A 27,735-nucleotide genomic window follows, 5' to 3' on the forward strand; every position below is an offset into this window, starting at 1 on the left:
TCCGAGCCTTGCCAACCGGTGACCCAGCCGGTGCTGCCCCAGTACTTCCACAGTGGAAGGCTCTCCCTGTTCCGCTTGATGGCTCCGAGCACAGAGGCCAGATGGCCTGTGCTCAGATGCCGCCGCCCACCACTGTGGCTTTAGGCAGGTTACTTTACTCCTCTGTCTTTCATCTCCTATTTTATAGGAAGTAGTGACAACTCCCGGGGGTTAAATGACCTAGAAAGTGTCAGGTTGGCTATGATGATAGTAACTGCTCACTGCAGCCCACTTGAAGGCAGGGTTTGTTTATTTGTTTAAGGTTTATTTATTTACTTGAAAGATAGAGGGAAGAGATTTTCCATCTGCTGGATATCTCTCCTAGAGGCCCTAACAGCTGGGCCAGGCCAAAGCCAGGAGCTTCATCCAGCTCTCCCACACAGGTGGCAGCGGTCCAAGTACTTGTGCCATCTTCCACTGCCTCCCCAATGCATCAGCAGGGAGCCAGATTGGAAGTGGGTCAGCTGTGACTGAAACCAGCGCTCATGGGATGCCAGCATTGCAGGCAGAGTTGTTTTTTTTTTTTTTTTTTTTTAAGATTTATTTATTTACTTGAACATCAGGGTTACACAGAGAGAGGAGAGAGAGAGAGAGAGGTCTTCCATCTGCTGGTTCACTCCCCAAATGGCCACAATGGCTGGAGCTGAGCCAATCTGAAGCCAGGAGCCAGAATCTTCTTCTGGGTCTCCCGTGTAGGTACAGGGGCCCAAGCACTTGGGCCATCTTCCACTGTTTTCCCAGGCCATTGCAGAGAGCTAGATTGGAAGCGGAGCAGCTGGGACTGGAATTGGCGCTCATATGGGATGCTGGCTCTGCTATGCCACAGGAGTTTTAACCCAATGTGCTGCAAGGCCAGCCCCCCGGGGTTTTGTGCCGGGGTTGGCTCATGTTTTCCCTTGTGTGGTTAAAGATAATGCTTACCACGTGGCTGCTCTGCAGTGCCTTGTCTTCCCTTCCCTCACTTCAATGCTCCATTGGATTTATCCTGTACCTCCGGGTAGGAGTAAAAGCCTAGTGGTTAAAGCCACCGCCTGCAGAGCAAGCATCCCATATGGATGCCAGTTCGAATCTCAGCTGCTCCACTTCCAATCCAGCTCTCTGCTGTGGCCTAGGAAAGCAGCAGAAGATGGTCCAAGTGCTTGGGCCACTGCACCTGTAATGGGAGACCCAGAAGAAGCTCCTGGCTCCTGGGTTCAGATTAGCACAGCTCTGGCCGTTGCACCCATCTTGGGAGTGAACCAGCAGATGGAAGACCTCTCTCTGTCTCTGCCTTTCTCTAACTCTGCCTTTCAAATAAATAAATCTAAAAAAATTTCAAAAGGCCAGCACCGAGGCTTACTAGGCTAATCCTCCGCCTGCGGTGCTGGCACCCCAGGTTCTAGTCCCAGTCGGGGCGCCAGATTCTGTCCTGGTTGTTCATTTTCCAGTCCAGCTCTCTGCTGTGGCCCAGGAGTGCAGTGGAGGATGCTTGGGCCCTGCAGCCACATGGGAGACCAGGAGGAAGCACCTGGCTCCTGGCTTCGGATCGGCGCTGTGCGCTGGTCGTAATGGCCATTTGGGGGGTGAACCAACAGAAGGAAGTCCTTTTTCTCTGTCTCTCTCTCTCTCACTGTCTAACTCTGCCTGTTAAAAAAAAAATTTTTTTTTTAAAGCCTAGTGGTTAAGATACCCATGTCCCACATCAGAGTACCTGGGTTTTTTTTTTTTTTTTTTTGACAGGCAGAGTGGACAGTGGGGGAGAGAGAGAGACAGAGAGAAAGGTCTTCCTTTGCCGTTGGTTCACCCTCCAATGGCCGCCACGGCCGGCGCACCACGCTGATCCGATGGCAGGAGCCGGGAGCCAGGTGCTTTTCCTGATCTCCCATGGGGTGCAGGGCCCAAGCACTTGGGCCATCCTCCACTGCACTCCCGGGCCACAGCAGAGAGCTGGCCTGGAAGAGGGGCAACCGGGACAGAATCCGGCGCCCTGACCGGGACTAGAACCCGGTGTGCCGGCGCCGCTAGGCGGAGGATTAGCCTAGTGAGCCGCGGCGCCGGCCAGAGTACCTGGGTTTAATACTCAGCTCTAGCTCCTGACTCCAGCTTCCTGCTAATGCACAGCCTGGGAGGCAGTGGTGATGGCTCAGATAACTAGGTTCCTGCCACCCACATGGGTGACCTGGATTGACTTCCTGGTTCCTGACTTCGGCCCTGCCCAGGCCCAGCTGTTGTGGGCTTCTGGGGAGTGAGCCAGTGGATGATTGCTGTCTGTCTCTCTACCTCTCAAATACAGTTCTTGGCCAGCGCCGTGGCTCAATAGGCTAATCCTCCACCTTACGGTGCCGGCACACCGGGTTCTAGTCCCGGTCGGGGTGCCGGATTCTGTCCCGGCTGCCCCTCTTCCAGGCCAGCTCTCTGCTGTGGCCAGGGAGTGCAGTGGAGGATGGCCCAAGTGTTTGGGCCCTGCGCCTGCATGGGAGACCAGGATAAGCACCTGACTCCTGGCTTCAGATCAGCACGATGCGCCGGCCGCGGCGGCCATTGGAGGGTGAACCAACGGCAAAAGGAAGACCTTTCTCTCTGTCTCTCTCTCTCATACTATCCACTCTGCCTTTCAAAATAAATAAATAAATAAATACAGTTCTTTAAAAAGGAAGCTTCTTACCTCAGTGCATGCTTTTGGACTGTTGCTAATGTGCCTGAACCTGGAAAGTGTCACACAGACAGGTTAAATATGATTGTAACTGCCCGCTGTATGCCAGTCAAAGAGTTTGGTTTTGTGTTTAAGATTTAGATATTTGCTTGAAAGGTAAAGTTAGAGAGAGGGAAGAAATCTTCCATCTGCTGGTTCCCTTATAAAATCTCACTTTTTTTTTTTTTTTTTTTGACAAGCAGAATGGACAGTGAGAGAGACAGAGAAAGGTCTTCCTTTGCCGTTGGTTCACCCTCCAATGGCCGCTGTGGCCAGCGCACCGCGCCAGGTGCTTCTCCTGGTCTCCCATGCGGGTGCAGGGCCCAAGCACTTGGGCCATCCTCCACTGCACTCCCGAGCCACAGCAGAGAGCTGGACTGGAAGAGGAGCAACCGGGACAGAATCCGGCACCCCGACTGGGACTAGAACTCGGGGTGCTGGCGCCGCAGATGGAGGATTAGCCAAGTGAGCCGTGGCACTGGCCAAAATCTCACTTCTTAAAAGAAGCTGGAAATTTGTATTTTTTACATGGAGGCTTCTGGCTTTTATTTTTCTTTTCATGTAGGTGTGTATTTTGTATAAAGGATGCTTGGGAAAATAAGTTCGCATCTGGCCAAGGCTGCTGGTTTGTAATCTCACTTCTGCACCTGTTGCTTAGAATGAACCCAGTTTCTCTCCCTGGCCACTTCCCAGGAGGATGGGGTGGGCTGGGCCGCCAGGGCTTGTCTCCTGGCTTCAGTGCACATTCACTGCATGGCCTTGAGCAAGTTCCTGCACTTCTGTGCCTCTGTCTCCTCATTGTTCGTCCCATTTGCTGGCTCTGGCCAGTGTGACCGTGTCCCAGCAGCCTCTGCTCCCTTGGGTGACCGCCAGACCTGATCAGGCCATTCTCCTTTGTCTTCCAGGTCCAGTTCGGCCACGCCGGTGCCTGTGCTAATCAGGCTTCTGAAACTGCAGTCGCCAAGAACCAGGCCTTGAAGGAAGCAGGGGTGTTTGTGCCCCGGAGCTTTGACGAGCTTGGCGAAATCATCCAGTAAGCGACGCAGGGCAGCCGCCAGCCTCCTCCCACGCCCTTCTCATGTCCAGCACAGCTGTGCCGATGGTGAAATCACGCTCCTCCTCTTTCTTGGCCTGTGCTTTGTCCTGTTTCGTGCTCGAAGCGGCAGGACCGGGTCTGGCAGGCAGGTGTGAAAACGTGGCTGGTTCCGAGCCTGCCTCCTGGCTGGCGCGGGTGGCTGTAAGTGATGGGGGAGCGAGGAAGTATTTAGAAACCAGCGCCTCTGCTTGGTGCAGTTGTTGGGTGTCCTACTGTCTCTTCCCGCTCTGCCTCTGCCACCTGCCTGTGCCGCCCACCTTGGCCCTCCCTCGGCCCCCAGATTCAACTTTCTGTAAAGCCCCATTCGCGGAAGGAGGTGTGAGGTGCTGAGGGGGTGGGCAAATGCAGTCTGTTTGGCTTACATGAAGAGCACTCTCGGGACAACGGAGAAGAGCCCGGAGTAGTAGAATTCACATGGTGTCTTTTCCCTCTCCCCCACCTCCCAGGTCTGTGTATGAAGATCTTGTGGCCAAAGGGGTCATTGTACCTGCACAGGAGGTGCCACCCCCAACGGTGCCCATGGACTATTCCTGGGCCAGGGTAGGTGCCTTGTGTGCCCCATGGGAGGACAGTGGAGACTTGGGGGGGCCTAAGGTGATGAATTTGCAGTTGATTTGTTTTCAACTCCTGGAAACTAGGCCCTGCCAACTAGACAGGGCCATCACGTAGTCCCCTCTCTGTGGTGGGAACCACGTCCCCAAGGGGCTTCTCCAGGGGCATCAGAAGAAACTCTAGGATTGACTCCAGGATTCCAGCTGTGCCTGTGGCTGGTGTTTGTGGCTGGCCCCTTCCGACTTCTAGGTAAAGCAAACACAGAGGCTGTGAGGGCCAGGATAGCTGGTGTCTCTCTTTTTTAAATTTGTATGTGTTCTTTTATTTATTTATTTGTTTGTTTGTTTGTTTTAAAGAAATGTTATTTATCTGAAAGAGCAATAGAGAGCGAGTGAGAAGGAGGTAGAGAGAGAGAGAGAAATTTCCTCCATCCACTGGTGTATCTCCAAATGGCCACAACAGCCAAGTCTGGGCCAGGCCAAAGCCAGGAGCCAGGAGCTCCATCCTGGTCTCCCATGTGGGTAGCAGGGGGCCAAGCACCTGGGCCAGCATCTGCTGCCCTCCTAGACACATTAGCAGGGAGCTGCATCGGAAACAGAGCAGCTGGGAGCCACACCAGAACTGCAATGTGGGACGCTGGTGTCGCAAGCGGCAGCGTAACCTGCTGCACAATGCCAGCCCCAGCCTGTCTCTTACATCAGTTCCTGACCTGGAAACAGATGGGACTGGGGACAGATAACGTCCCCTGGAGTTGTTTTGTGCTTGGGAAGAGATCTCGAGAGTTAAGCAGAGTCCACGCTGCCGAGTGTCTGCTGGGCCTAGAATTGGGAGGGCGGCTTTTCTGTGCCGGGGGCCGTCGGGATGTTTGTTTACAGCAGCGTTGGGGAGACGTGAGCCTGCTCTGATGGACTGAAGTCTGAGTGCTGCCAGGGCCACAGGCCAGTGCTGGAGCCCACAGGCCAGATGCTCCTCACTCCCGCAGACGGCGCATTTTCTCAGTATGCAAAGACTCATAGGACGTCAGTGTTTTAAAGGCCAATAACCCTGTAGAAAAATGGCTAGAAAATGGCCTTTCAACATGAAAAAAATGCCCAGCCTCACTCAAAAAAGAACCAAAATGAAACTGTCATGACAGTTTTCCTCACAGATTGGCAAAGATTAAAAAAAATATATATATGAGTAACGTGTTGTTTGTGCGGCTGTGAGGAAGCGGTGCCTGCCGCCATCGCTGGCGGGAGTACAAGGTGGCCCAGCCTGTGTGAGGCGGCCGGGTGACAGCCGCGCAGCTGAAGGGCTCAGACCTGGAGCCCAGCAAGGTCGCCTCTCGATATTCACTGTAGCGGAATCCTGTGTCCTGCACAGGAAGAAACAGTCAAGGAGTGCTGTAGTTGGCAGTTCTCGGTGGCTGTCAGCACCCTGGAGCTTGGTCCTAGGACACTTAGAAGGAGTGAGCCGATCTGTGTAGGTGCCCGAGTTTGTACATGGATACACACAGAGCTACATGGTGTATTGTCTGTGTACTAAGTAAATGAAAGTGAGGAAAGATGTCCACTAAGCTAACACCAGGCCACAAGACCAAGAGCGGGGTGGTGGTCTTAGAGAGCATAAGTATATGTGGGGTCTCCCAAAAGTTCCTGGAGAATGTGCCTCATGAGAAAATAATGCATGGATTCCTGCTTTTTACTTTTTAAAGATGTATGTGTTTGTTTGAAAGGCAGAGTTACAGAGACAGAGAAATCTGCCATCTACTGGGTTGCTGCTGAATTGGCCACAGTGGCCATGGTTGGGCCAGGCTGAAGCCAGGAACCAGGAACTCCATCCAGGTCTCCCATGTTGGTGGCAGGGACCTGAGCACTTGGGCCATCTTCCTCTGCTTTCCCAGGTGCATTAGCAGGGAGCTGGATCAGAAATGGAGCAGCCGGGACTTAAACTGGCACCCATGTGGAATGCCGGCACGACAGGCCAGGGCTTTAACCCGCTGTGCCACAGTGCCGGCCCCAACACATAAGTCTTCTAAAAAGTAAAATAAAACATCATTGGCACCCTTTGGTTCTGGGAGCACAGGCTGGGCACAGTCCTGGGAAATCTGTGGTGATTGCCTATGCCTGCTTCCCTCTGCCCCACCTCTGCAGGAACTGGGTCTGATCCGCAAACCTGCCTCGTTCATGACCAGCATCTGCGACGAGCGGGGACAGGAGCTCATCTACGCGGGCATGCCCATCACCGAGGTCTTCAAGGAGGAGATGGGCATCGGCGGGGTCCTCGGCCTCCTCTGGTTCCAGAGAAGGTGAGGCATGCGGGGTGGGAGGGGCTGTGCCCTGCAGCTCACAGGGGTGGCCAGGCCTTGGCAGTGTGCCCAGGGGCGATCTTACAGCCGCAGGTCCACAGCTAAGTCTTCCAAGGACAGAAACCAAGAGAAGCAGAAAGCAGTGACCTCGTTCGAGGTCTTACAGCAGCCCCTTTGGCATGGGATCTTTGACAAAAATGGGACCAAGTAAATGCAGAGCTCTGGACATGGCTGTCCGGGGCAGCCGGGTGGTTTGGACAGATCTGGCAGCTTAGAGGGTGCAGGCCTGGTGGGACTGTGCATCAGGCATAAAGTTGGGTTGTATTCTCGTCACAAATATGTCTCATCGTCCTGAAGGCTGGGGGAAAATTGGTTTTCTTTGTAACTCTGAAAGCTAGCCTTCGCGGAGACTGACAGCTGGGCCATGGAGTTGGGGAGGATGTGACTCCTAGCGCACTGGGTGAAGGCTGGGGGTCAGGCCCTCGTCTGCAGAGAGCTGGGTCTTGATCCTGCCTCGGGCTCTTTCTGGGGAGAGTTCCCAGCTGTCACACCTGGACAGGTATCTCTGTCTGCACCTGGCTCGCCGCATCTGCAGACCATTCACGGGCCTCCCATGTTGTGAAAGGGCAGCTCCCACTTCCCCTCTGCACTCAGCTACCCCAAATACAGGCCGAGTCTGGTCGCGGCCATCATACTGGAAACTGTTGTCCAAAAGAGACACTTCAAAGCCTTGTTGCTAGACCTTTTCATGTTCGTTCATGTTTATTTAGAAAGTGGAACAACAGGAGAGAGAAAGGTACAGAGATCTCTTGTCAATTGATTTACTCCCAGATGCCTGCAGCTGCCAGGCTGGGTCAGGCCAGAGGCAGGGACTCCTTGCAGGGCTCCTGTGTGAGTGGCAGGGACTCAGGACATCGTCTGTTGCCTCCCACGTGCATTGGCAGGAAGCAGAGGCGGCGGAGGCGGGACCCATCCAGGGCACTCTGATCTAGGATGCAGATATCCCAAGCAGCAGCTTACCTCACTGTTAAACCCACTGTTATTTATTTGAAAGAATAAAAGAGAGAGGGAGAGACAGATCTTCATCTGCTGGTCTACTCCAGGGCTGGGCCAGGCCAAAGCCAGGAGCTGGAAGCATCTGGGTCTCCCACATGGGTGCAGGGGCCCAAGCACTTGGTTCATCCTTCACTGCTTTCCCAGGTGCATTAGCAGGGAGCTGGATCAGAAGTGGAGCAGCTAGGGTACAAACCAGTGCCCATATGAGATGCTGGTATCATAGACAATGGCTTAACCTGCTGCAACATAGCACCAGACACCCCACTCCTCCCACTGTTTAAAAACAGTATTTGATAGCAGCAAAGCCTAGAACTGCTGTAAAATCAACAGGTTCTGGGATGGGTGTTTAGCCTAGTTGTCAGGCTACAAAGATGCGCACATCCCGTATCAGAGTGCCTGGGCTTGATACCCAGCTTTGGTTCCTGGCTCCAGCTTCCTGCTCCTGCGGACGTGCGGAGACAGCAGCGATGGCTCAAGTACTTGGGTCCCTGCCACCCATGTAGGAAACCTGGATGGAGTTCCTGGCTCCTGGGTTCTGCCTTGGCCCAACCCTGGGCCACTGGACATTCAGGGAGTGAACCAGTGGATGCAAGCTCACTCTGTCTCTCTGCCTCTTAAAGCAACCATCAGGAGGTTTTGCCTTGTGGTTGTGTGATCAGTGTAGATTTGGACTGGCAGTTCACTGTCCCTCAGTTTTCCAGGCAGAGAGGAGCAGTCGGAGCTTGGCTTGGTCAGTGCCACCCCGACCTTTGTGCCTCCTCACCTTTCCTCTCCTCTCCCTCTCCTGCCACCCCTCGCTCACCCTCCTCCAGGTTGCCCAAATACGCGTGCCAGTTCATTGAGATGTGCCTGATGGTGACCGCCGATCATGGGCCGGCCGTCTCTGGGGCTCACAACACCATCATCTGTGCTCGGGCTGGGAAGGACCTGGTCTCCAGCCTCACCTCGGGGCTGCTCACCATCGTAAGTACCGTGCCCCCGGGAGGTGAGCGGCGTGTGGCAGGGTCCTGCTCTGGGGGCCGTTTGGAACGCACTGGATTGGTTGGCGAAGCCGCGTGTGCTTGTTTCTCCCCCAGGGGGATCGGTTTGGGGGTGCCTTGGATGCGGCGGCCAAGATGTTCAGTAAGGCCTTTGACAGTGGCATCATCCCCATGGAGTTTGTGAACAAGATGAAGAAGGAAGGGAAGCTGATCATGGGCATCGGGCACCGAGTGAAATCCGTAAGTCCTCACTCTCCTTGAAGGGGTGAAGCCACAGAGAGGGCGGTGATGGGGAGCGCCAGTGTGGCCGGGTGAATCCGAGCTCTCCGTGCCAAGAACGCAGGGCGCTGAACAGGTTGGCAGTGCGGGCACCAGGCAGCTGTCGTTTCCATGTCATAGTACAGATTGCCCTTAAGCCAGTGATTTGTGTATTTTGAGACAATTTGGAAGGCAGAGTTACGGGGGGGGGGGGGATATTTCATCTTCTGTTTCATGCCCCAATAGAAGGGCCACAGTGGCTAGGGCTGGGCCAGGCCAAAGTCAGGAGCCAGGAACTCCATCTGGGCCTCCGACGTCGCTGGCAGGGACCCGGTCACTTGAGTCATCGGCTGCTTTCCCAGACACGTTAACAGGGAGCTGGGTGGGAAGTGGAGCAGTGGGACTTGAACCAGAGTTCACATGGGTTGCTGGTGTCACAGGCTGCGGCTTAACCACCATGCCACAGTGCCTGCCCGGCTTAAGCAGTCTCATCGTGTTCATCTGTAGTTGGAAGAGATGGTAGAAATGTGGTAACTTCACAGGAGGAACCACTAAGGCCAGGGTTAAGGGGACACACCATCAGCCCTGGCTGAGTAACACTGCAGTTACCCAACAACTCTGGACGTCTCAGGCTTAGAGCAGCCACGGCCTGTGTGGTCACTTAGACCATGCCCACTGGGCCTCGGCCCTGTCTTCTGTCACCTGCGTCAAAAGAGTAGCCGCTTGCAGGTCCCTTTGCCCTGGGCTCCTTGGCTCTGGCTCCAGAAACCTCATTGCGTCGGACACTGTGCTGGCGTCAGTAACTCAGACTAGCCCCGGAGGGTCCTGCGTGTGGCCTAGGACAGCCCTTTGCAGACAGCTAAGCACTGGGCCGTCTCCCGTGAGCTCTGCGGGATGCCCCACCTCCAGCACATAGCAGATGTCTTTCCAGTCTGCAGCTCAGGGTTGCTCCTGGGATACTGCTAACCCTGCACTGCTGCCCCCTGGCGTCTGCTGGGGAGGGAGCAGGTCTCTGGTGTCAGGAATTAGACTGAATAGCCAGCCTCCCTCTCCCACAGGTGAGGTCCCTTCATGGCTGGGTAATTTCATGATGGACCTGGAGGTCTTTCCACAATTTGGGAGACACTTTGTTGCCCCAGTCCCAACGTGTGCTTGCTCAGTGTAGAACTTCGTTCCAGCCAGACCCAGTCCCGGAGCTGGTGTTGGAGCCTAAGACCTGGCCTTGTAGCCAGAGGTGGGTCCAGAGCACCTGAGCCTACAGCGCCGTGCACCTCCCCCAGGCTCCCTTCCTTCCTGCTAGCACTCAAGAGAGAACCTGCAAAGGTTGTTGGGGCCCCTGTGGGATTTGAGAGGACTTCAGCAACCTTCAGCCCCTCTGCAGTGTCTGGTGGTGCACATGGCTCGGCCGCAGTGTCCTCTCAGGGGAGCGACCCATTCAGTCTGCCTCCTGCGACATGAGTGGGAGCACGCCTGTGGCGGCAGTGTGTGTGAGCGAGCTCCCCCGGAACGGTGGGTCCCTTTGCAGATCAACAACCCGGACATGCGCGTGCAGATCCTCAAGGACTACACCAGGCAGCACTTCCCCGCCACCCCGCTGCTCGACTACGCCCTGGAAGTGGAGAAGATCACCACCTCGAAGGTAGCCGCCGGGACCCCCCCCTGCCCTCAGCCTGTGTCGGGGACCTGGGAGCCAGGCTCTGGCTTGATTGTGCAGTCAAAACTCAAACCTGCTTTTCTGTCTGGGATGTTGTTAATCTTCTGTTGCACAACTGAATTCAGCAGATGGACTAAATGGCAGCCAGGCGTCAGATCTTTCGGGAGACCCTGGGAATTAAATGGAGACATGGTCTCAACCAATGGGGCTGTTTTGGTGGGAGGTTATCTTTTAAATTTTATTGTTTTTATGATTTTATTTATTTGAAAGGCAGAGTTATGGGGGGGAGGAGGGGGAGCAAGATGTACCATCCCTGGTTTACTACCCAAATGGCTACAACAGCCAGGGCTGGATCAGGCTGAAGCCAGGAGCCTGAAGCTTCTTCTGGGTCTCCCACGCGGTGCAGGGGCCCAAACACGTAGGCCATCTTCCACTGCTTTCCCAGGCCATTTGCAGGGAGCTGGATTGGAAATGGAGCAGCTGGGACTCGAACCAGCACTCATGTGGGATGCTGGCATTGCAAGTGGCAGCTTCACCAGTTGTGCTACAATGCCAGCCCCTTGGTGGGAGGTTTTTAAATAGTGTTCAAAATTTATATTAATAGTTATGGTGACAAAGAAAAACAGTGAGAAGTCGTATGTAACTGCAATGACTTTTTTACCCTTCTCAGAAACCAAATCTTATCCTGAATGTAGATGGCTTCATCGGAGTTGCCTTTGTAGACATGCTCAGGAACTGTGGGTCCTTTACTCGGTGAGTACTGCAGCCCTTTGTGTGTGTGTGTGTGTGTGTGTGTGTGTGAAAGGTAAAGTGATAGCGAGACACAGAGCAAACCTTTCCAGCAGCTGTTCACTCCCCAAATGTCTGCAACAGCCAGGACTGGGCCTGGCCAAACCAGGAGCCAGGAGCTCCATCTGGGTGTTCCACGTGGGTGGCAAGGGCCTAAGCCATCATCTGCTTCCTCCCAGGCACATCAGCAGGAAGCTGGACTGGAAGTGGAGTAGCTGGGACTTGAACCAGGCACTCTGGTGTGGGATGTGGAGTTCTGGCCTGCGGTGCCAGCGATGCCTGCCCTAGCTGTTTCCCTCTTGACAACACCGATTAGGTTTTGTTTTGTTTCCATAGACATCAGGCGTGCTCATGAGGGAGGATTTAGAAAATATGAAAAGGTATAAAGGCGATAATGAAAAGTGTCTCTAATCTTGAGCCGGCGCCGTGGCTCAATAGGCTAATCCTCCACCTTGCGGCGCCGGCACACCGGGTTCTAGTCCCGGTTGGGGCGCCGGATTCTGTCCCGGTTGCCCCTCTTCCAGGCCAGCTCTCTGCTATGGCCAGGGAGTGCAGTGGAGGATGGCCCAGGTGCTTGGGCCCTGCACCCCATGGGAGACCAGGAAAAGCACCTGGATCCTGGCTCCTGCCAGGATCAGCGCGGTGCGCCGGCTGCAGCGGCAGCCATTGGAGGGTGAACCAGCGGCAAAGGAAGACCTTTCTCTCTGTCTCTCTCTCTCACTGTCCACTCCACCTATCAAAAAAAAAAAAAAAAAAAAAAAAAAAAAGTGTCTCTAATCTTACCACCCAGAGTTCTTTTCTGTTTGGAAGCCAAAGAGCTGCTGCTCCCAGGGCAGCCAGATTGGAGGCGCGCTGTCCACCGGGAGGAAGGGGCTTCTGAGCCCCTTACAAACCGCCTTGTGCCTGTGTGTTGCAGGGAGGAGGCTGACGAATACATCGACATCGGGGCCCTCAATGGCATCTTCGTGCTGGGAAGGAGCATGGGCTTTATCGGTGAGTCCTCGCTGTTTCCAAGGGTTTTGTCCCCGACCCGCACTGTTCCGCTGAACCATGTGAGCCAGCAGTCGGTTCCTATAAGAGAGGTCACATTTTCTCAGTTTTCAAGTCTTCCTTTTTTATATAGGATTATGTATGTATGTATGTATGTATTCATTCATTCATTCATTTGAAAGGCAGAGCCACAAAGAGGGGACGAGAGACACAGAGATACCTTCCATTTGCTAGATCATTCACCAGATGCCTGCAATAGCCAGAGCTGGGCCAGGCGTAAGCCAAGAATTCCATCCGGGTCTCCCACATGGGTGTGTTATGCCCGGTTCAGTCATCCCCAAAGACCACCAAGGAGCCAATACTGCTGTAAAGCACATGAGAGTTTTATTGCAGATCCAGGCCTGGTCTCTCAGTCAACACCGACGCAGCGGGTCTGAATTGAGAGCCCCGACCCTTCAGTTAACAGGGTTTTTATAGGGTTTTCAGAGACAGTCTATACATCACGGTACCATTTAGCAAATCATCTCATCCCACGGGAAATTCAAAGGACATCTCCCAGAATTGATTAGTGCATCCAGTGGCGGGAACGGACCTACTAAAGGTGGTTGGATGGCTTTGGGGTTGATGCCTTTGGAACTGATTGGCCGAAGCACAGGGTCCAAGCTGCTGGGGTGTGTGTACCGAACTGCAGGGTCTCAGGTAGCTATCAGTCACCTTATCTGCCCTGAGAAGACACCAGGAACTCTAGGTATTTCTCTGTTATCTGTTAATCGGCTGTTGCTAGGAGAGTTTATTGCAAGGGGAGTTCATTTATTTACTTTTAGGAGCTTCTGGCTTAGGGTTCAGGGCCTGGTCAGGCCCAAGTTACAAGATGGAGGCCTAATTAAAATAGTTACACCTTGATCCAGGCTCAGGTCTCACAGGTGGCAGGGGCCAAAGTACTTGGGCCACCATCTGCCGCCTCTGGGATGCGTTAGCAGGAAGCCTCATCTGACATGGAATAGCTGAGACTGGAACCAGGCACTCCATAGAGGACGTGGGCACCCCTGGCTGTGGCTTAACTCACCGCGCCACAATGCGCGCCCCTCAATACTTCTTTCTAGGCCGGCGCCGCAGCTCACTAGGCTAATCCTCTGCCTTGCGGCGCCGGCACACCGGGTTCTAGTCCCGGTCAGGGTGCCGGATTCTGTCCCGGTTGGCCCTCTTCCAGGCCAGCTCTCTGCTGTGGCCCGGGAGTGCAGTGGAGGATGGCCCAAGTGCTTGGGCCCTGCACCCCATGGGAGACCAGGAGAAGCACCTGGCTCCTGCCTTCGGATCAGCGCGGTGCGCTGGCCGCAGCATGGCGGCCGTGGCGGCCATTGGAGGGTGAACCAACGGCAAAGGAAGACCTTTCTGTCTCTCTCTCTCACTGTCCACTCTGCCTGTCAAAAAAAAAAAAAAAAAATTCTTCCTTTCTTTGACTTCCCCCTTATTTTTATGTTTGGTCCTTTGTTCCTAGAAATGACTTCTGATTGCCAGCCCAGGAAAATTAAATCGTGTTTCCTGTTTGCTGAAGTCCAGCTGGTCAACCAGTGGAATGGCTCTGGATATACGTTCCCATTTCTTTGATTCTGCCTTTATGTGGATTAGAAAGAATTCTCCTTGCTCAATCTCTCCCTCACCAAGCATTTGTTGCTTTTTAGGGCATTACCTTGACCAGAAGAGGCTGAAGCAGGGGCTGTATCGTCATCCCTGGGATGATATCTCCTATGTTCTCCCCGAGCACATGAGCATGTAGCCGAGCCAGGAACCCGACTGCAGTGGCGTGAAGACGGGCACTCCTCCTCGGGAAACAGCACGCAGACAGCCGGCAGCCGAGCCTGCTCCGGACGGGGCTGGGGCAGGGACAGCGCTGGTGTACACACTGAAGACCAACCCCTTGGGCTGACGGCCACTGGGACCACACAAAGAAGCTTAATATTTTTTTTTATAAGCATAGAAATAAAGACCAAGCCAATACTTCTGACATTTGCTCTGCTACTTGCTGTATTTATTACGTGGACGCATCTCAGTACTGTCAGCGTAGTCCTCCCCCTGTAGAGCATTCCGATGTTGCTCTCTTTTTCCATTAGTTGAAAAGATTTTTTTTTTCCCTTGGAGGAAGGAAATGAAACGTTGTAAGACCTCTGGGTGCCACTATACCTTTTGAAGCACCCTGATGTCTTATTTCTCCACTTTGCTCTCTTCCTCCTCTATAACATGAAGAACATTATGTATTAATCTGATTTTTAAGGACCTTTGTGTATGTTATATGTTAAGGATTTATTTAGTATCCCACTGAGATGATCCGCACTGCAGTCAAAAATCTGCTTACGTTGGCGGGGGTGGGACCATTGCATCCTTAGTCTTTGTCATAAAGTATGTGGAGTAGTAACTTAAAATGTAAAGTTGTAACATACATATGTTTAAAATGAAACCAGGAAGCAGAAAGCTGTGAAATGTCTCGTGTCTTACGTGCTCTGTATTTATGCTCCATGTGGGTCCCCGGACTCATCTCGGCTACTTTGCATCTGTAATCCACTAAGATGCCAGGCAGCTGCCACCTCCGTGTCTCCTCCGTGTTATCACAGCCTGGTGGAAATAAACTATCCAGTAACAGAGCACACAGCCGGCTCCTGTCTTCCCTATCCTTCCACCCCAAGTCCTCTGGACCACTTCCTAATAGTTTCAGTACATCTGCTGTTTAAAACGCTCCCCTGCCTCTGCAGAACTGGGACGAATCGAAAGGCTAGCTTCGAAAAAAAGCAGCCCGAGCCTGGCTCGGGAGTGACCCTGTCCCCCACTGTGCGCTGCCCCACTGGTGTCCCCCTGGCTCTGGGTGGCCTGTCTGCCCTGCCCACGGGGGCCCCTGTTCCTCCCTCCCTCTGGCAGAATGGAGCCTGGAGTGGTGACTGATCTAAGGTTTCAGAAGAGAAATTAGCCCAGAGGTAAACTCATCCTCAATCACTTGCCCGGGGCTCCCCCTTAAAGCCTTTTAATCCGGGAGCCAGCGCCCGCTGTGCCAGCATCCTGTATGGGCTCTCTGCGGTGGCCTGGGAAAACAGGGGAAGATGGCCCAAGTCCTCGGGTCCCTGCACCCACGTGGGAGACCAGAAGAAGCGCCTGGCTCCTGGCTTCGGATCAGCTCAGCTCCTGCCCATGTGGCCATTTGAGGAGTGAACCAGCAGATGGGAGATTCTAACTCTACCTTTCAAATTAATCTTTCATAAAAATCTAGTCTTTCGAAGCAAAAATCCTATATTACCACCCTAGGCTAATTTTTGGGTGTGATTCAAGGTACTTTTCGCTTTGCAAAGTGACGGTGAAAAAAAGCCCGCTACCCCAAGCCCTTCGCCCACCCGCGGCACAGCGGGACCTCCTGCGGCTTAACCAACCCCCCCCCCCCCCCCCGAGAGCGCGGCGGGCGAGCCCGAGGCGGCGCATGCGCGGTGGGCGGGCGCCTGGCTCCGCCCCGCGCGCACTATTTAATCCCAGAATCCCTCTGTGTCGCACCAGAACGGCCGCTTCGTTCCGAGGCTGCGGGGCCGGGCGCGGCGGCGTCAAGATGGCGGCTGCGGCAGTGGCGGCGGCGGCTGCTGCGGCGGCGGCTGCGTCCCTTCAGGTGCTGGAGATGGAGAGCATGGAGACGGCCGCCGCCGGCTCAGCAGGCCTGGCCGCCGAAGTCCGGGGCAGCGGCACGGTGGACTTCGGGCCCAGCCCGGGAATCTCGGCCATGGAGGCTAGCGGGGGTGATCCGGGCCCCGAGGCCGAGGACTTCGAGTGCAGCTCCCATTGCTCGGAGCTGTCCTGGCGGCAGAATGAGCAGCGGCGCCAGGGCCTCTTCTGCGACATTACCCTGTGTTTCGGCGGCGCCGGAGGCCGCGAGTTCCGGGCCCACCGCTCGGTGCTGGCCGCCGCCACCGAGTACTTCACGCCGCTGCTCTCGGGCCAGTTTTCCGAGTCCCGCTCGGGCCGGGTGGAGATGCGCAAGTGGAGCTCGGAGCCGGGGCCAGAGCCCGACACGGTGGAGGCCGTTATCGAGTACATGTACACCGGGCGCATCCGCGTCAGCACGGGCAGCGTGCACGAGGTGCTGGAGTTGGCCGACCGGTAGGCGCTGCGGGCCGCGGGCCTGGCGAGGGCCGTGCAGACGAGGAGAGGAGGGGGGCGCGGTGGTGGCGGCGGCATTGTAGCCCACCCGTGTCCGTGGCCAGCAAGAACTGGCTGCGCAAAGATGGGGGACGCGCAGATAGCGCAGAGACCTCGGGCGGGACGCACGCTGCTGCCTTGGGGGAAGAACTTGAAAAATCCAGTAAGGCGGGATCTGGTGGGAGAAGGGCGCGCGAGGCGGCGGAGTCGGGAGCCTGGGTTTTTCTCCTGCGATGGGAGGCTGAGCTACGGAAATGGTCTGATTTAATCGCTTAAAAGAATTGCCCCGCGACTCTGCAGAATGGATTGTAGGCAGCGGGAGCGGATGCTCCAGAGAGCGGTTGGGAGGCAGGTGGATGCCAGATGTGGGTTAGGGGCGGAGCTTGCTATGCATCATCGTGTTACAGAGTCGTTACTGTAACGAATACCTGCTGGGCACCTCGGACGCGTCAGATCCGACCCTGGGTTCTAAGGTGCTGGGGACTGAGCAGTAAACAAAACTGACAGAAGTCCCTTTCCTGATCGCTGTTAGGTTGGTAGAAGGACAATAAATCAGAACGCAGCCTGGTGGATGATTGTTATAGCTGTGGTGAAAAACAAAGCCTGGGGGAGGGGCGCGTGGACGGGGCTGGTGCAGAGGAAGTCTGTTGCCTTCTGAAGACGTTTTGCAGAGAACTGAAGGAGGAGAGCTAGGGTGTTCCAGAGAGGGGACCAATGCAATGACAGTGACCAGAGTGGGGCGGACCTGTCGGTGGGAGAGCAGCAGGGGCTGCTGTGGCTGCATCTGAGGGGTGGGGGGGAGCCGCAGAAGCTGGGGGGGGGGCTGTAGATAAATTACTTGAGGTAGAGGTAGAAGAGAAGTAGGGGGACGGGGCAGGCAGGACTGAAGGTCTGGAATTCTCTAGAATGTGGAAGAGGGGCCAGCAGAGGAGACTGATCTCTTGGAATCCTCGAGAAGAAGGCTGTCAAGGGAGGTAGCAACCAGTCGTGGCAGCCAGCCCTGAGCGGTCCTCCGACGTCTGGTTGCGTTGACAGGCGCCAGTGGGTCTTGTTATAAAGAGGGTCAGAAAGGGTGCACCTGTTTCAGGGGCAGAGGGACTGCGTCCCCCCCACCACCACCACCTCGGTGCTGGAGGCGCTAGAGCATGTTTGTGTGCTGATGAAAAGGATTCAGTGCAGCAGGGGAAATCGGTGTTATGGGCGCAGGGAGAAAATGGCCAGAGCAAACTGCTTGGAACCAGGAGGTAGAGTCAGACTGCGATCGGGAAGGCAGAGTGAAGGGTGCAGCTGCAGGCAGGTGGGGTGGTGGGAAGCTGAAGTTTGCTGAGTGAAAATGAATACAGGGGCGGGTGCTGTGGCACAGTGGGTTAACGCCCTGGCCTGCAGTGCCGGCATCCCATGTGGGCACCGGTTCGAGACCGGGCTGCTCCACTTCCCATCCAGCTCTCTGCTATGGCCTGGGAAAGCAGTGGAAACTGGCCCAACTGCTTGGGCCCCTGCACCTGCGTGGGAGACCCAGAAGAAGCTCCTGGCTCCTGGTTTGGATCAACGCAGCTCCAGCCGTTGCAGCCAATTGGGGAGTGAATCATCGGATGGAAGCCCCCTCCCATGCCTCTCTTCTCTCTGTGTAACTTTATGTTTGTTTGTTTGTGACAGAAAGAGTTAGACAGTAAGAGAGAGAGAGAAAGGTCTTCCTTTTTCTGTTGGTTCACCCCCAAAATGACTGCTACGGCCGGCACGCTGCGCCGATCCAAAGCCAGGAGCCAGGTGCTTCCTCCTGGTCTCCCATGCGGGTGCAGGGCCCAAGCACTTGGGCCATCCTCCACTGCACTCCTGGGCCACAGCAGAGAGCTGGACTGGAAGAGTAGCAACTGGGACAGAATCCGGGGACCCAACCAGGACTAGAACCTGGGGTACTGGCGCCGCAGGCGGAGGATTAGCCAATTGAGCCATGGTGCCGGCCTCTGTGTAACTTTGACTTCCAAATAAATAAATAAATAAACCTTTAAAAAAAGAAAGTGACTCAGAAGGGTCATTGCACTCAGGCTGTTCTATTATGTGATACTGTGTTTTTCGGATTTGCCCCCTTTAACGTTTCATTTATTTTTACTCACTTGAAGGGAGAGAAGAGAGAGCTCTCTTCCATTTTCCAAGTGTCCTCAACAGCCAGGGCTGGGCTGACACTAGGAGCCCAGAACTCCATCCAGTTCTTCCACATGGGTGGCAAGAACCCAAGTACTTGAGCCATAACCTGCTATCTCCCAGAGTGTGCATTAACAGGAAGCTGGATCAGAAGCAACCAGGGACTTGAACCAGGCATTCCGATATGGGATAGGTGGATCTCCTCCCGCCCGCCCTCCCACCCACCCAGCCAACCAACTATGCTCTGTTACTGATCGTGCATACCTTGCAGAACACACTTGTAAGGATCAGAGTGAATAGGATGTGCCTAGCATGATGCCCCTCACATGACAGATGTCTAATATATGATAGCTGTTTTCATAAAGCCGTACTTGCAAACATCTGAGGGAACATGTCTCAGAATTACCTGTGGGGCTGGCACTGTGGCGTAGCTGGCAAAGCTGCCGCCTGCAGTGCCAGCATCCCATGTGGGCACCAGTTCGAGTCCTGGCTGTTCCACTTCCCATCCAGCTCTCTGCTATGACCTGGGAAAGCACTGGAAGATGGCCCAAATCCTTGGGTTCCTGCACCCATGTGGGAGACCCAGAAGAAGCTCCTGGTTACTGGCTTTGGATTGGTGCAGCTCCGGCTGGTGAGGCCAATGGGGGAGTGAACTGGCGAATGGATGACTTCTCTCTCTCTCTCTGCCTCTCCTCTCTCTTGTAACTGACTTTCAAATAAATAAATAAATCTTTTTTTTTTTTTTTTTTTAAAGAATTACCTGGAGTTGTCTGCCAAAAATAAGAGCTCAAAGCTGCCTGGGATTGGTGATCTTGGCACCTAGACATGTCTGAGAGCCACTAGAGCCCTTGCCATTCCACTTGGTCTCTATCATACATTCCCTTCAGAGGGTAAAGGGAGCCTGTCTTACTCATCTTTATGTTAAGATAATTATTAACTGCAGGAGCCCTAATAACAAATGGTTATGGAGCTGATGAAGTCACCCTTTGTATAAGGTTCTTCTCACTTCTAAGGACTTGCTCTTTAAGACAGTGGTTTCAAGTTGGCCACCCTCAGGCTGAATGCTGCCGCATTTATGAATTAGGCTGAAATTATTGTGGGTTGTTTTGCATGGTTTTTTTGTTTTTGTAATTTAACTGTAAGTGAACTCAGGGAGGTGGGTAAGGTCTAGTCAGCTACATGCCCAGCTACCTTATCTTTTTTATTTAAAAAATTTTTAAGATTTATTTATTTATTTGAAAGGCAGAGTTACAGAGAGGCAGAGAGAGTGAGAGAGACAGAGAGAGAGAGAGAGGTCTTCTATCCTCTGGTTCACTCCCCAGATGGCTGCAACAGCCAGAGCTGCGCTGATCCAAAGCCAGGAGCCAGGAACTTCTTTAGGTTCTCTCACATGGCTGCAGCGGCCCAAGGACTTGGGCCATCTTCTACTGCTCTCCCAGGCCATATGGGATGCTGGCACTGCAGGTGGCAGCCCTACCCACTATACCACAACACCGGCCCTGCCACCTTCTCTTGTCTTTTAAACCTACACTGTCCCACATATAGGTATCTTTGTTGTTTTCTGGTTTTGTTTCCCAGCTTCTGCTGTGTTTGAGTTTGCTTTGCCATCCCTGCTTTAATGAGAAGCCAACTAGAGGCAAAGCCCCTGGGCACCCACCTCCTCTGGCTGCCTAGGAGAAAGCTGTGGTGTGTTTCAAAATACATTTTATATAAAATTGTGATTTCTTTTAAAGATTTATTTATTTGAAAGGCAGAGTTCGAGAGAAAGGGAGATCTTCCATCTGCTGGCTCAGTCTCCAAAATAGCTACAACAGTCAGGGCCAGGCCAGGCCAGGCCAGACCCAAGAGTTTCATCTGGGTCTCCTACATGGGTGCAGGGGCCCAAGCCCTTGGGCCACCTTCTGCTGCTTTCCTAGGCACATTAGCAAGAAGCTGGTTTGGAAGTGGAGGAGCCAGACCAGGAAACAGGGCCCAGATGAGATGCTGGCATTGCAAGTATCAACTTAGCCCACTGCACCACAACATGGCCCCACGGTATATGCTTAAGGACATACTTTCTAATTGGGGGAATTTTCACATGTTGTGCATAAAATAAGAAATTTGCACAAATCATATGCTCTCAGTGCAGTCAGAGACCTGCATTGTGCTGAGGCAGGTTAATCTGCTGCCCTGGATGCCCACATCTCTTATCGGTATGTGGGCTGGAGTCATAGCTACTGTGCTTCCAATCCAGCTCCCTATTAATGCTCCTGGGAGGCAGCAAATGATGGCTTAAGTGCTTAGGGCCCTGCCACATAGATGGGAGACCCAGATGGGGTTTCTGGCTTCCACCTGACCAAGTCCTAGCTGTTGGGAGCCATCTGAGAAAATGAACCATGGGTCTGTCACTGTGGTGCAGCAGGTTAAAGCCCCAGCCTGCAGCACTGGCATCCCATATGGGGCCATTTCGAGTGCCAACTGCCCCACTTCCAATCTAGCTTCCTGCTAATGTGCCTGGGAAAGCAGTGGAGGGTGGTCCAGATGCTTGGGCTCCTGTACCCATGTGGGTATAGGTAGAAGCTCCTGGCTCCTGGCTTCAGCCTGGCCCAGCCCTGGTCATTGCAGCCATTTGGGGAGTGAACCAGTGAGTGGAAGACCTCTTTATCTCACTCTACTTCTCTCTGTAACTCTGCCTTTCAAATTAAAAAAAAAATTTTTATAAGTTAATTTACTTTGTGTATTTGAAAGAGCCATGGAGAGAGTGAGAGAGAGAATGAGATCAGCAGAGCTGGGACTAGAACCCTTATCCCTGATAAGGGATGCGGGCATCCTAAGCAGAGGCTTAATCATTCACTCTGCCAAACATCCATCCCCTTACTTTTTTTTTTTTTTTTTTGACAGGTAGAGTTAGAGAGAGAGAGAGAAAGGTCTTCCTTTTTCTGTTGGTTTACCCCCTAAGTGGCCGCTAAGGCCTGCGTGTTGCAGCCGGCGCACTGTGCCGATCCGAAGCCAGGAGCCAGGTGCTTCCTCCTGGTCTCCCATCGGGTGCAGGGCCCAGGCACTTGGGCCATCCTCCACTGCACTCCCGGGCCACAGCAGAGAGCTGGACTGGAAGAGGGGCAACCGGGACAGAATCCAGCAGCCCAACCGGGACTAGAACCCAGGTGCCGGTGCCGCAGGCGGAGGATTAGCCTAGTGAGCCGGGTCGCCGGCCCATCCCCTTACTTTTGAATAACATATGTGTTTTTATGGAGTATGGGACAATATTTCAATGTATGTATAGAGCATAAATTGATCAAATGAGGTAATTAGCATTTCCATTCACTTTTTTTCTCTTGCTCTTGATTTTTAGGTTCCTCTTAATTCGTTTAAAAGAATTTTGTGGAGAATTTCTTAAGAAAAAACTCCATCTTTCAAACTGTGTGGCCATTCATAGCTTAGCTCACATGTACACCCTGAGCCAGCTTGCTCTGAAAGCTGCCGATATGATACGGAGAAACTTCCACAAAGTCATTCAAGATGAGGAATTTTACACTTTACCCTTCCATCTCATTCGAGACTGGCTTTCGGACTTGGAAATTACGGTTGATTCTGAGGAGGTCCTCTTTGAAACGGTTTTGAAGTGGGTTCAGAGAAATGCTGAAGAAAGAGAAAGATACTTTGAAGAACTCTTTAAGTTACTCAGATTGTCCCAGATGAAACCTACCTACCTGACTCGGCATGTCAAACCAGAGCGGCTCGTGGCCAGTAACGAAGTTTGTGTCAAGTTGGTGGCCGACGCGGTGGAGAGGCACGCTCTGAGAGCTGAGAATATACAGTCTGGCACCTTCCAGCTTCCTGCTTCTCATGTCTCGTTGTTACCTCGCTATGGGCAAAACATGGATGTGATTATGGTTATTGGAGGTGTGTCAGAGGGAGGGGACTATTTAAGTGAATGTGTGGGATATTTTGTTGATGAGGACAGATGGGTAAACCTACCCCATATCCATAATCACCTTGATGGACATGCTGTTGCCGTAACAGAATCCTATGTGTATGTTGCTGGATCGATGGAGCCAGGGTTTGCCAAAACTGTGGAAAGGTATAACCCAAATTTGAACACATGGGAACACGTCTGCAGTCTAATGACGAGAAAGCATTCTTTTGGACTAACAGAAGTCAAGGGGAAGCTCTACAGCATTGGAGGCCATGGCAACTTTAGCCCTGGCTTTAAAGATGTCACTGTTTATAATCCCGAACTCGATAAATGGCACAACCTAGAATCCGCACCAAAGATTCTTCGAGATGTGAAAGCGCTCGCCATCGAAGACCGGTTCGTGTACATTGCTGCCCGTACTCCTGTGGACCGGGACACTGAAGACGGCCTGAAGGCTGTAATTACTTGCTATGACACAGAGACACGACAGTGGCAAGATGTGGAATCTTTGCCACTTATTGACAATTACTGCTTTTTCCAGATGTCTGTGGTCAATTCGAACTTTTATCAGACAGCGTCATGCTGTCCTAAGAGTTATTCTTTAGAAAACGAAGAGGCAGTGAGGAAAATTGCCAGCCAGGTGTCTGATGAGATCCTCGAAAGCTTGCCTCCAGAGGTCCTGAGCATTGAAGGGGCTGCCATTTGCTATTACAAAGATGATGTCTTCATTATCGGAGGCTGGAAAAACAGTGACGACATTGACAAACAGTACCGGAAAGAAGCCTACCGGTACTGCGCTGAGAGAAAGAGGTGGATGCTGCTTCCTCCCATGCCGCAGCCCCGATGTAGAGCCACTGCGTGCCACGTGCGGATCCCCTACCGCTACCTGCATGGCACTCAGAGATATCCCATGCCTCAAAACCTAATGTGGCAGAAGGACCGCATCAGACAGATGCAAGAAATACATCGGCACGCCCTGAACATGCGGCGCGTGCCAAGCTCGCAGATCGAATGCTAGGTTCTCGAATACGTGCAGCTTAAAACTGGCGTCCGTGCTTCAGGAGGCTGAAGCTCTCCAGACTGTTACTTGAAAAAGTATGTCAGAAACTTATTTTCTGCCTGAACTGATTCTGACCCCGTAAATAGGAAGTATAGTTAAGACTGAAGAGTGGGGAGTTCAAAACTGATAACGTGTTAGCTTGCGATCTTTATCAGCTTTGCTTTTTGTACGTGCTGACCGAAGAAGAGCTTATTAAAGACAAGTGGAAAAACTAGGTGTAGTTACTCGGCTGTTTTTCTGCCAACGAGTTAGAAGTCCTTTGTGTAAGGGACTTGGGTTTGAACATGCTTTATGCATCATTCTTATTTGCACTTTTGCTTTGATACTTCTATTCATTTCTTCCGGAATGGTTGGTTTTGACAAGGTCAGAATCGAGCCCTCATCTGCAGGAGGTGTGTGCAATAGCAAGACTGAAATTTGAAGGAAAAAGCACAATATTTCAGCAAGATGATTTCAGAATGTTTGCATTGGCATTTTGTTGTGTGTGTCTATCTAGAACCGCTATTTAGTTCATTTCTAGAAGGAGGTGACTGAGGAGATGTTTGGGATTGGCTCATGCTTTTTTAAAATATTGTTCCTTAAATATATTTCCTTAACAGCTTATGGACTTCAGGTCCTTTCTCTGAGATGATGTAATTGGTGACCGTGTGAGCTGATTCAGTACAGGGGAAATCACATATGTGCAATGTGTTTAAAGAAGAAAAGCATTAGAACAGGTTGAGAAATCAAAGGCATCTGAAATTTAAAATCACTTTTTGCAGCAGTTGCAGGCTCCAGGATATGTCAGTGAGTATAAATAATGCCTATGACAATCACCACTCAATGCCTTCCATTTTAATTTTTGCTCTAATGCATATTGTGTAAACTCTTCATCATTCCTTCCTAAAAAGAAACTATTTTTTCAAAATGGGAGAGAAGTAACAGTTTAGAGAAATATTGCTGAAGAAAATCCTTATTATTTTTGGCCCTGATTATCATAACGTTTATTCATTGCCATTGACTTCTATCCGAATTTTGCCTGAGCCTATGATACCTAAATTTGGGTGTATAATTTAGGCTCTTAAAAATTTATCACCATGGTTATTTTTATTTTTGTGTATTTTTAAGAGATTAATTTATTTATTTGAAAGGCAGAGCAACAGAGAGAAAGAAAAAGAGATTTTTCTATCCACTAGTTCACCTCCCATATGGCCACAGCAGCCCAGGTCTAGGCCAGGCTGAAGCCAGGAGCCAAGAACTGTATCCTGGTACTTCACATGGGTGGCAGAAGCGCAAGCACTTGGGCCATTTCTACTGCCTTCCCTGGCACATCAGCAGGAAACTGGATTGGAAATGGAGTAACTGGGCCTTGAACCAGCACTCCAGTATGGTATGCTGGTGGTGGCAAGCATCGGCTTAGCCCATTGTGCTAGGATGCCGCAGAGCGTTCTTCTGCTTCTCTTACGCACTCCTATACTTTATTGTGGGTTAACCCTCAGGTTAACTCTTTGAGCATTCATTTAGTCTAAAGGACCCCTAACAGTTTGCAACAGGGATCCACTGCATTTTTCTTGTTGCTTAAATTAGACATTCCAGAATACTGTTCACAAAGTCAAATTCCAAACACAGTGATTCATTACAGTTAACCTGATTAGTTGTGTGATGAAACTTCAAAGAAAAAAAGCACAACCAGAAATTTTGGCTTGTTGTATGCTGCAAGACTGTTAATGTTCTCGTCCTTGGATGGTATACTAGAGCTTTCCTGAAATTTCTAAATTGGTATCTCTACCTAGGACAAGAATTTTTAATGTGTTGAGAATATGCTTCATTTAGCCTAGAATCGGGTGGGAAACTGCCCGCTGTTTCTACATAAGGATACATTATCCTACCCGCCCTCCCCACCTCTTTCTCAGTTTCCCTTTCTTTGTAGTAACCTCATAGCAGCTGTTTGTACTGTGAGTGGCTTTGATTCTTAGTTATGGCAGATCTTTGGAAGCGAGATGGAATCATCTAACGAGGCTCATGGGCTGAAGGCCTCATTTCTGATAGACCATGCTGGCACACTTCTTCCCTTGGTTGTGTTCAAGTAATTGAATATCTCACTAAGATGCCAGTTTTTATCCTAAAAGGTGTAATTTGTTTTGTGTCGGATTATCTGGTCTCAGGGTTGTCTTCTGAGATTATCATGCCCAGTTTATTTGTAGAGTTTGTTTTTTTTCCTCACATGATGTGACAGAAATTCTAACTCAAGATTGAGGTATAATCTGGTTTGAAAAACCTGATCAAAACTTATTTTTTAACTCAGCAGGTAGCGTAGGCCATGGCTGAAAAGAAGGGGTAAGTCCTTCATTGCATGATGTGTGCAGAGTCTCCTGACTACTGAATGTCTGATTTTCATATTTGAATTCACATGTGTGACTTCACATTAATAACTTGTGCTTCTGAAATATCCTGACTAACTTGTTAATAAGGAGAGAAGCCAGATTTGCTGAAATCTGTTCAAGACTGACATTCTGAAACTCAGTTTAAACTGGAAATAACTTCTTAGAGTATTTGAGATGGTTGGTCAGGCCTAAAATAGCTCTTTTGAAAGCTTGAATATTGTATTTGGCAATTTAATCTATTAAAACACAGCTTAGTGTGTGTGCAGTCAAGCTAACCTTAATGTTATTGCTTTTTCTTGGGTGAAAGAGAGAAAGAGAGGACTTACACCAAAAAGGAATAACTGTGCATGACTTTGAAGGAGCTACATGGATCTCAGAATGTGTACCCTTTACCTCCCCAGCCACGTGTTGAAAACGTGTGATGTGTGTCGAGAATGTCAGTCATGAGTGTGGTGTTTCACGTCTCCCTTGCAGTGCTGCATGGTTAGACTGTGTACCCTGATCCTCACCTATATTTTTTTGCTGTGCAAGTTCAAAAAACATATCTGCTGAAAACTTCTAAAATTCATTGGTAAGAGTTGTGTTTGTTTTGATTACCTGCTTTTGTAGGGTATTTCTGGGACCAAACAATTGAGCAGTATAGGACAGAATTTGCAAGTGAAAGTGTCTCTGGAAGATCTGAGCGCTTTGTTTTTTAAGCCCTTTAGGCAATTTCTAGGGCACTCTTTTTTTCCCCTTTCTCTTGACTAGTGTAGCATGTGGCTCCTTTAAAAAACTTCACTTTCTGCTCTTAATGCTAATACCAACACTATACTATAAATAGACTAGTGAACTGAATTGTGTCTTTTAGTTACTTGATCTCATCAAGCATAACTAAAGGGACTTTTTGAATACTTACCTCCAATTAAGCTTCAATTAAAAGGGTATTTGTTGTCCACATTTCGTGTCTTTGAAAATACACAGTAATGTTAAGCAAATACTCTGCCTACACTAGAAAAATAGGGTGCTTTAACTGTAGACTATTTGAGAATTCAGTCTCTCCTTAACTGTCAAACATTTTGGCCCAGTTGTTACTTCAGTTTGTTACTTTTGTGAATGTGAATAGTCTGTGTTTGTTGTTGTTATAATGATTATATTATGACATGTCTGGTCTTTGGAAACAAAACAGCTCATAGTGAATGATGTAACACAATAACAGTAACCTGACATAGGTCATTTAACTTCCAGGAATTTAGTTAGTTACCCAGCTGGCCCAGTTGCTGCTTTGTTGATTGCCTTTGTGGGCTTTTGTCTGCCCTGCCCGGCCGCCTCCTGCTGTCTTACCTGGAAGCACATACATAGAGCTCTTGTTGAACTTGACCTCCTGCATCACATGCTTGTGAGCTGTAGTGCTTGCTAGACGCTTGAAGATCTTGCCACCGTGTGCTAGGGCTCGTTGAGTTACTTGTAAAATACTTAGTTTGAGTTGATTACAGTGAATTTGGGGGCCAGCAGTACACAGGCCCCTGTTCTACTGAAAATGTGTTCCTGTCTTCCTGTAAGTCAAAGAGTTGTAGTATTTAGATCACTTTGAACCACATTGTAAAATAGCCTGTTTTATGTTGCTGTAGCTGTCTTGTTCTGTGTTAAAGATACTAATTGTCTCAATATGAGTTTTAAATAAACATATTTCTGTAGAGCTGGCTGCACTGTGATTTTTTTTCCCTTTAATTATGCAGCTGAATGTAGTTGCCTTC

The 27,735-nt window shown here is 51.3% G+C and overlaps 2 protein-coding genes and 1 long non-coding RNA gene across 4 annotated transcripts in view; 2 read left to right on the forward strand and 1 right to left on the reverse strand.

Moving 5' to 3' along the window:
* The window catches only part of ACLY (ATP citrate lyase), a gene marked incomplete in the record, with an annotated part of 46,502 nt that extends 31,486 nt beyond the window's left edge, over positions 1-15,016 (forward strand). The window contains 9 exon segments of the mRNA XM_070060699.1: positions 3,616-3,743; positions 4,253-4,346; positions 6,491-6,645; positions 8,514-8,664; positions 8,778-8,921; positions 10,465-10,578; positions 11,264-11,346; positions 12,299-12,375; positions 14,055-15,016. Of these exon segments, the coding sequence (XP_069916800.1) occupies positions 3,616-3,743; positions 4,253-4,346; positions 6,491-6,645; positions 8,514-8,664; positions 8,778-8,921; positions 10,465-10,578; positions 11,264-11,346; positions 12,299-12,375; positions 14,055-14,149 (1,041 nt within the window).
* On the reverse strand, positions 9,314-12,296 carry LOC127484486 (uncharacterized). The gene is made up of 3 exons (XR_007911525.2): positions 12,166-12,296; positions 10,667-10,763; positions 9,314-9,440 (listed from the first exon to the last, which is right to left on the reverse strand). It is a non-coding gene; the product is annotated as an uncharacterized lncRNA (long non-coding RNA).
* Positions 15,017-15,892: 876 nt separating the features above from the next.
* On the forward strand, positions 15,893-27,677 carry KLHL11 (kelch like family member 11). 2 transcript variants are annotated; one of them, XR_011383475.1, is made up of 3 exons: positions 15,893-16,500; positions 22,013-23,671; positions 25,924-27,677. XR_011383475.1 is itself a non-coding variant. In XM_051839862.2 (2 exons), the coding sequence occupies exons 1-2, from the start codon at positions 15,956-15,958 to the stop codon at positions 23,592-23,594; spliced, it is 2,127 nt and encodes a 708-aa protein (XP_051695822.1). In that variant the 5' UTR covers positions 15,893-15,955; the 3' UTR covers positions 23,595-27,677. The 2 variants fall into 2 exon arrangements, 1 of the variants encoding a protein (XP_051695822.1); XM_051839862.2 differs by having other exon boundaries at positions 22,013-27,677.
* Positions 27,678-27,735: the final 58 nt, after the last annotated feature.

The sequence above is a fragment of the Oryctolagus cuniculus genome, chromosome 17, assembly GCF_964237555.1.
Source record: "Oryctolagus cuniculus chromosome 17, mOryCun1.1, whole genome shotgun sequence".
Classification (NCBI taxonomy): Eukaryota; Metazoa; Chordata; class Mammalia; order Lagomorpha; family Leporidae; genus Oryctolagus; species Oryctolagus cuniculus.

Excerpts from the sequence above, each read along its gene's own strand:
- KLHL11 (XM_051839862.2), top strand. The coding sequence starts at position 15,956 with ATGGCGGCTGCGGCAGTGGCGGCGGCGGCTGCTGCGGCGGCGGCTGCG. Across the intron at positions 16,501-22,012 it reads GTGCTGGAGTTGGCCGACCG|GTTCCTCTTAATTCGTTTAA; the intron begins GTAGGCGCTGCG and ends CTTGATTTTTAG.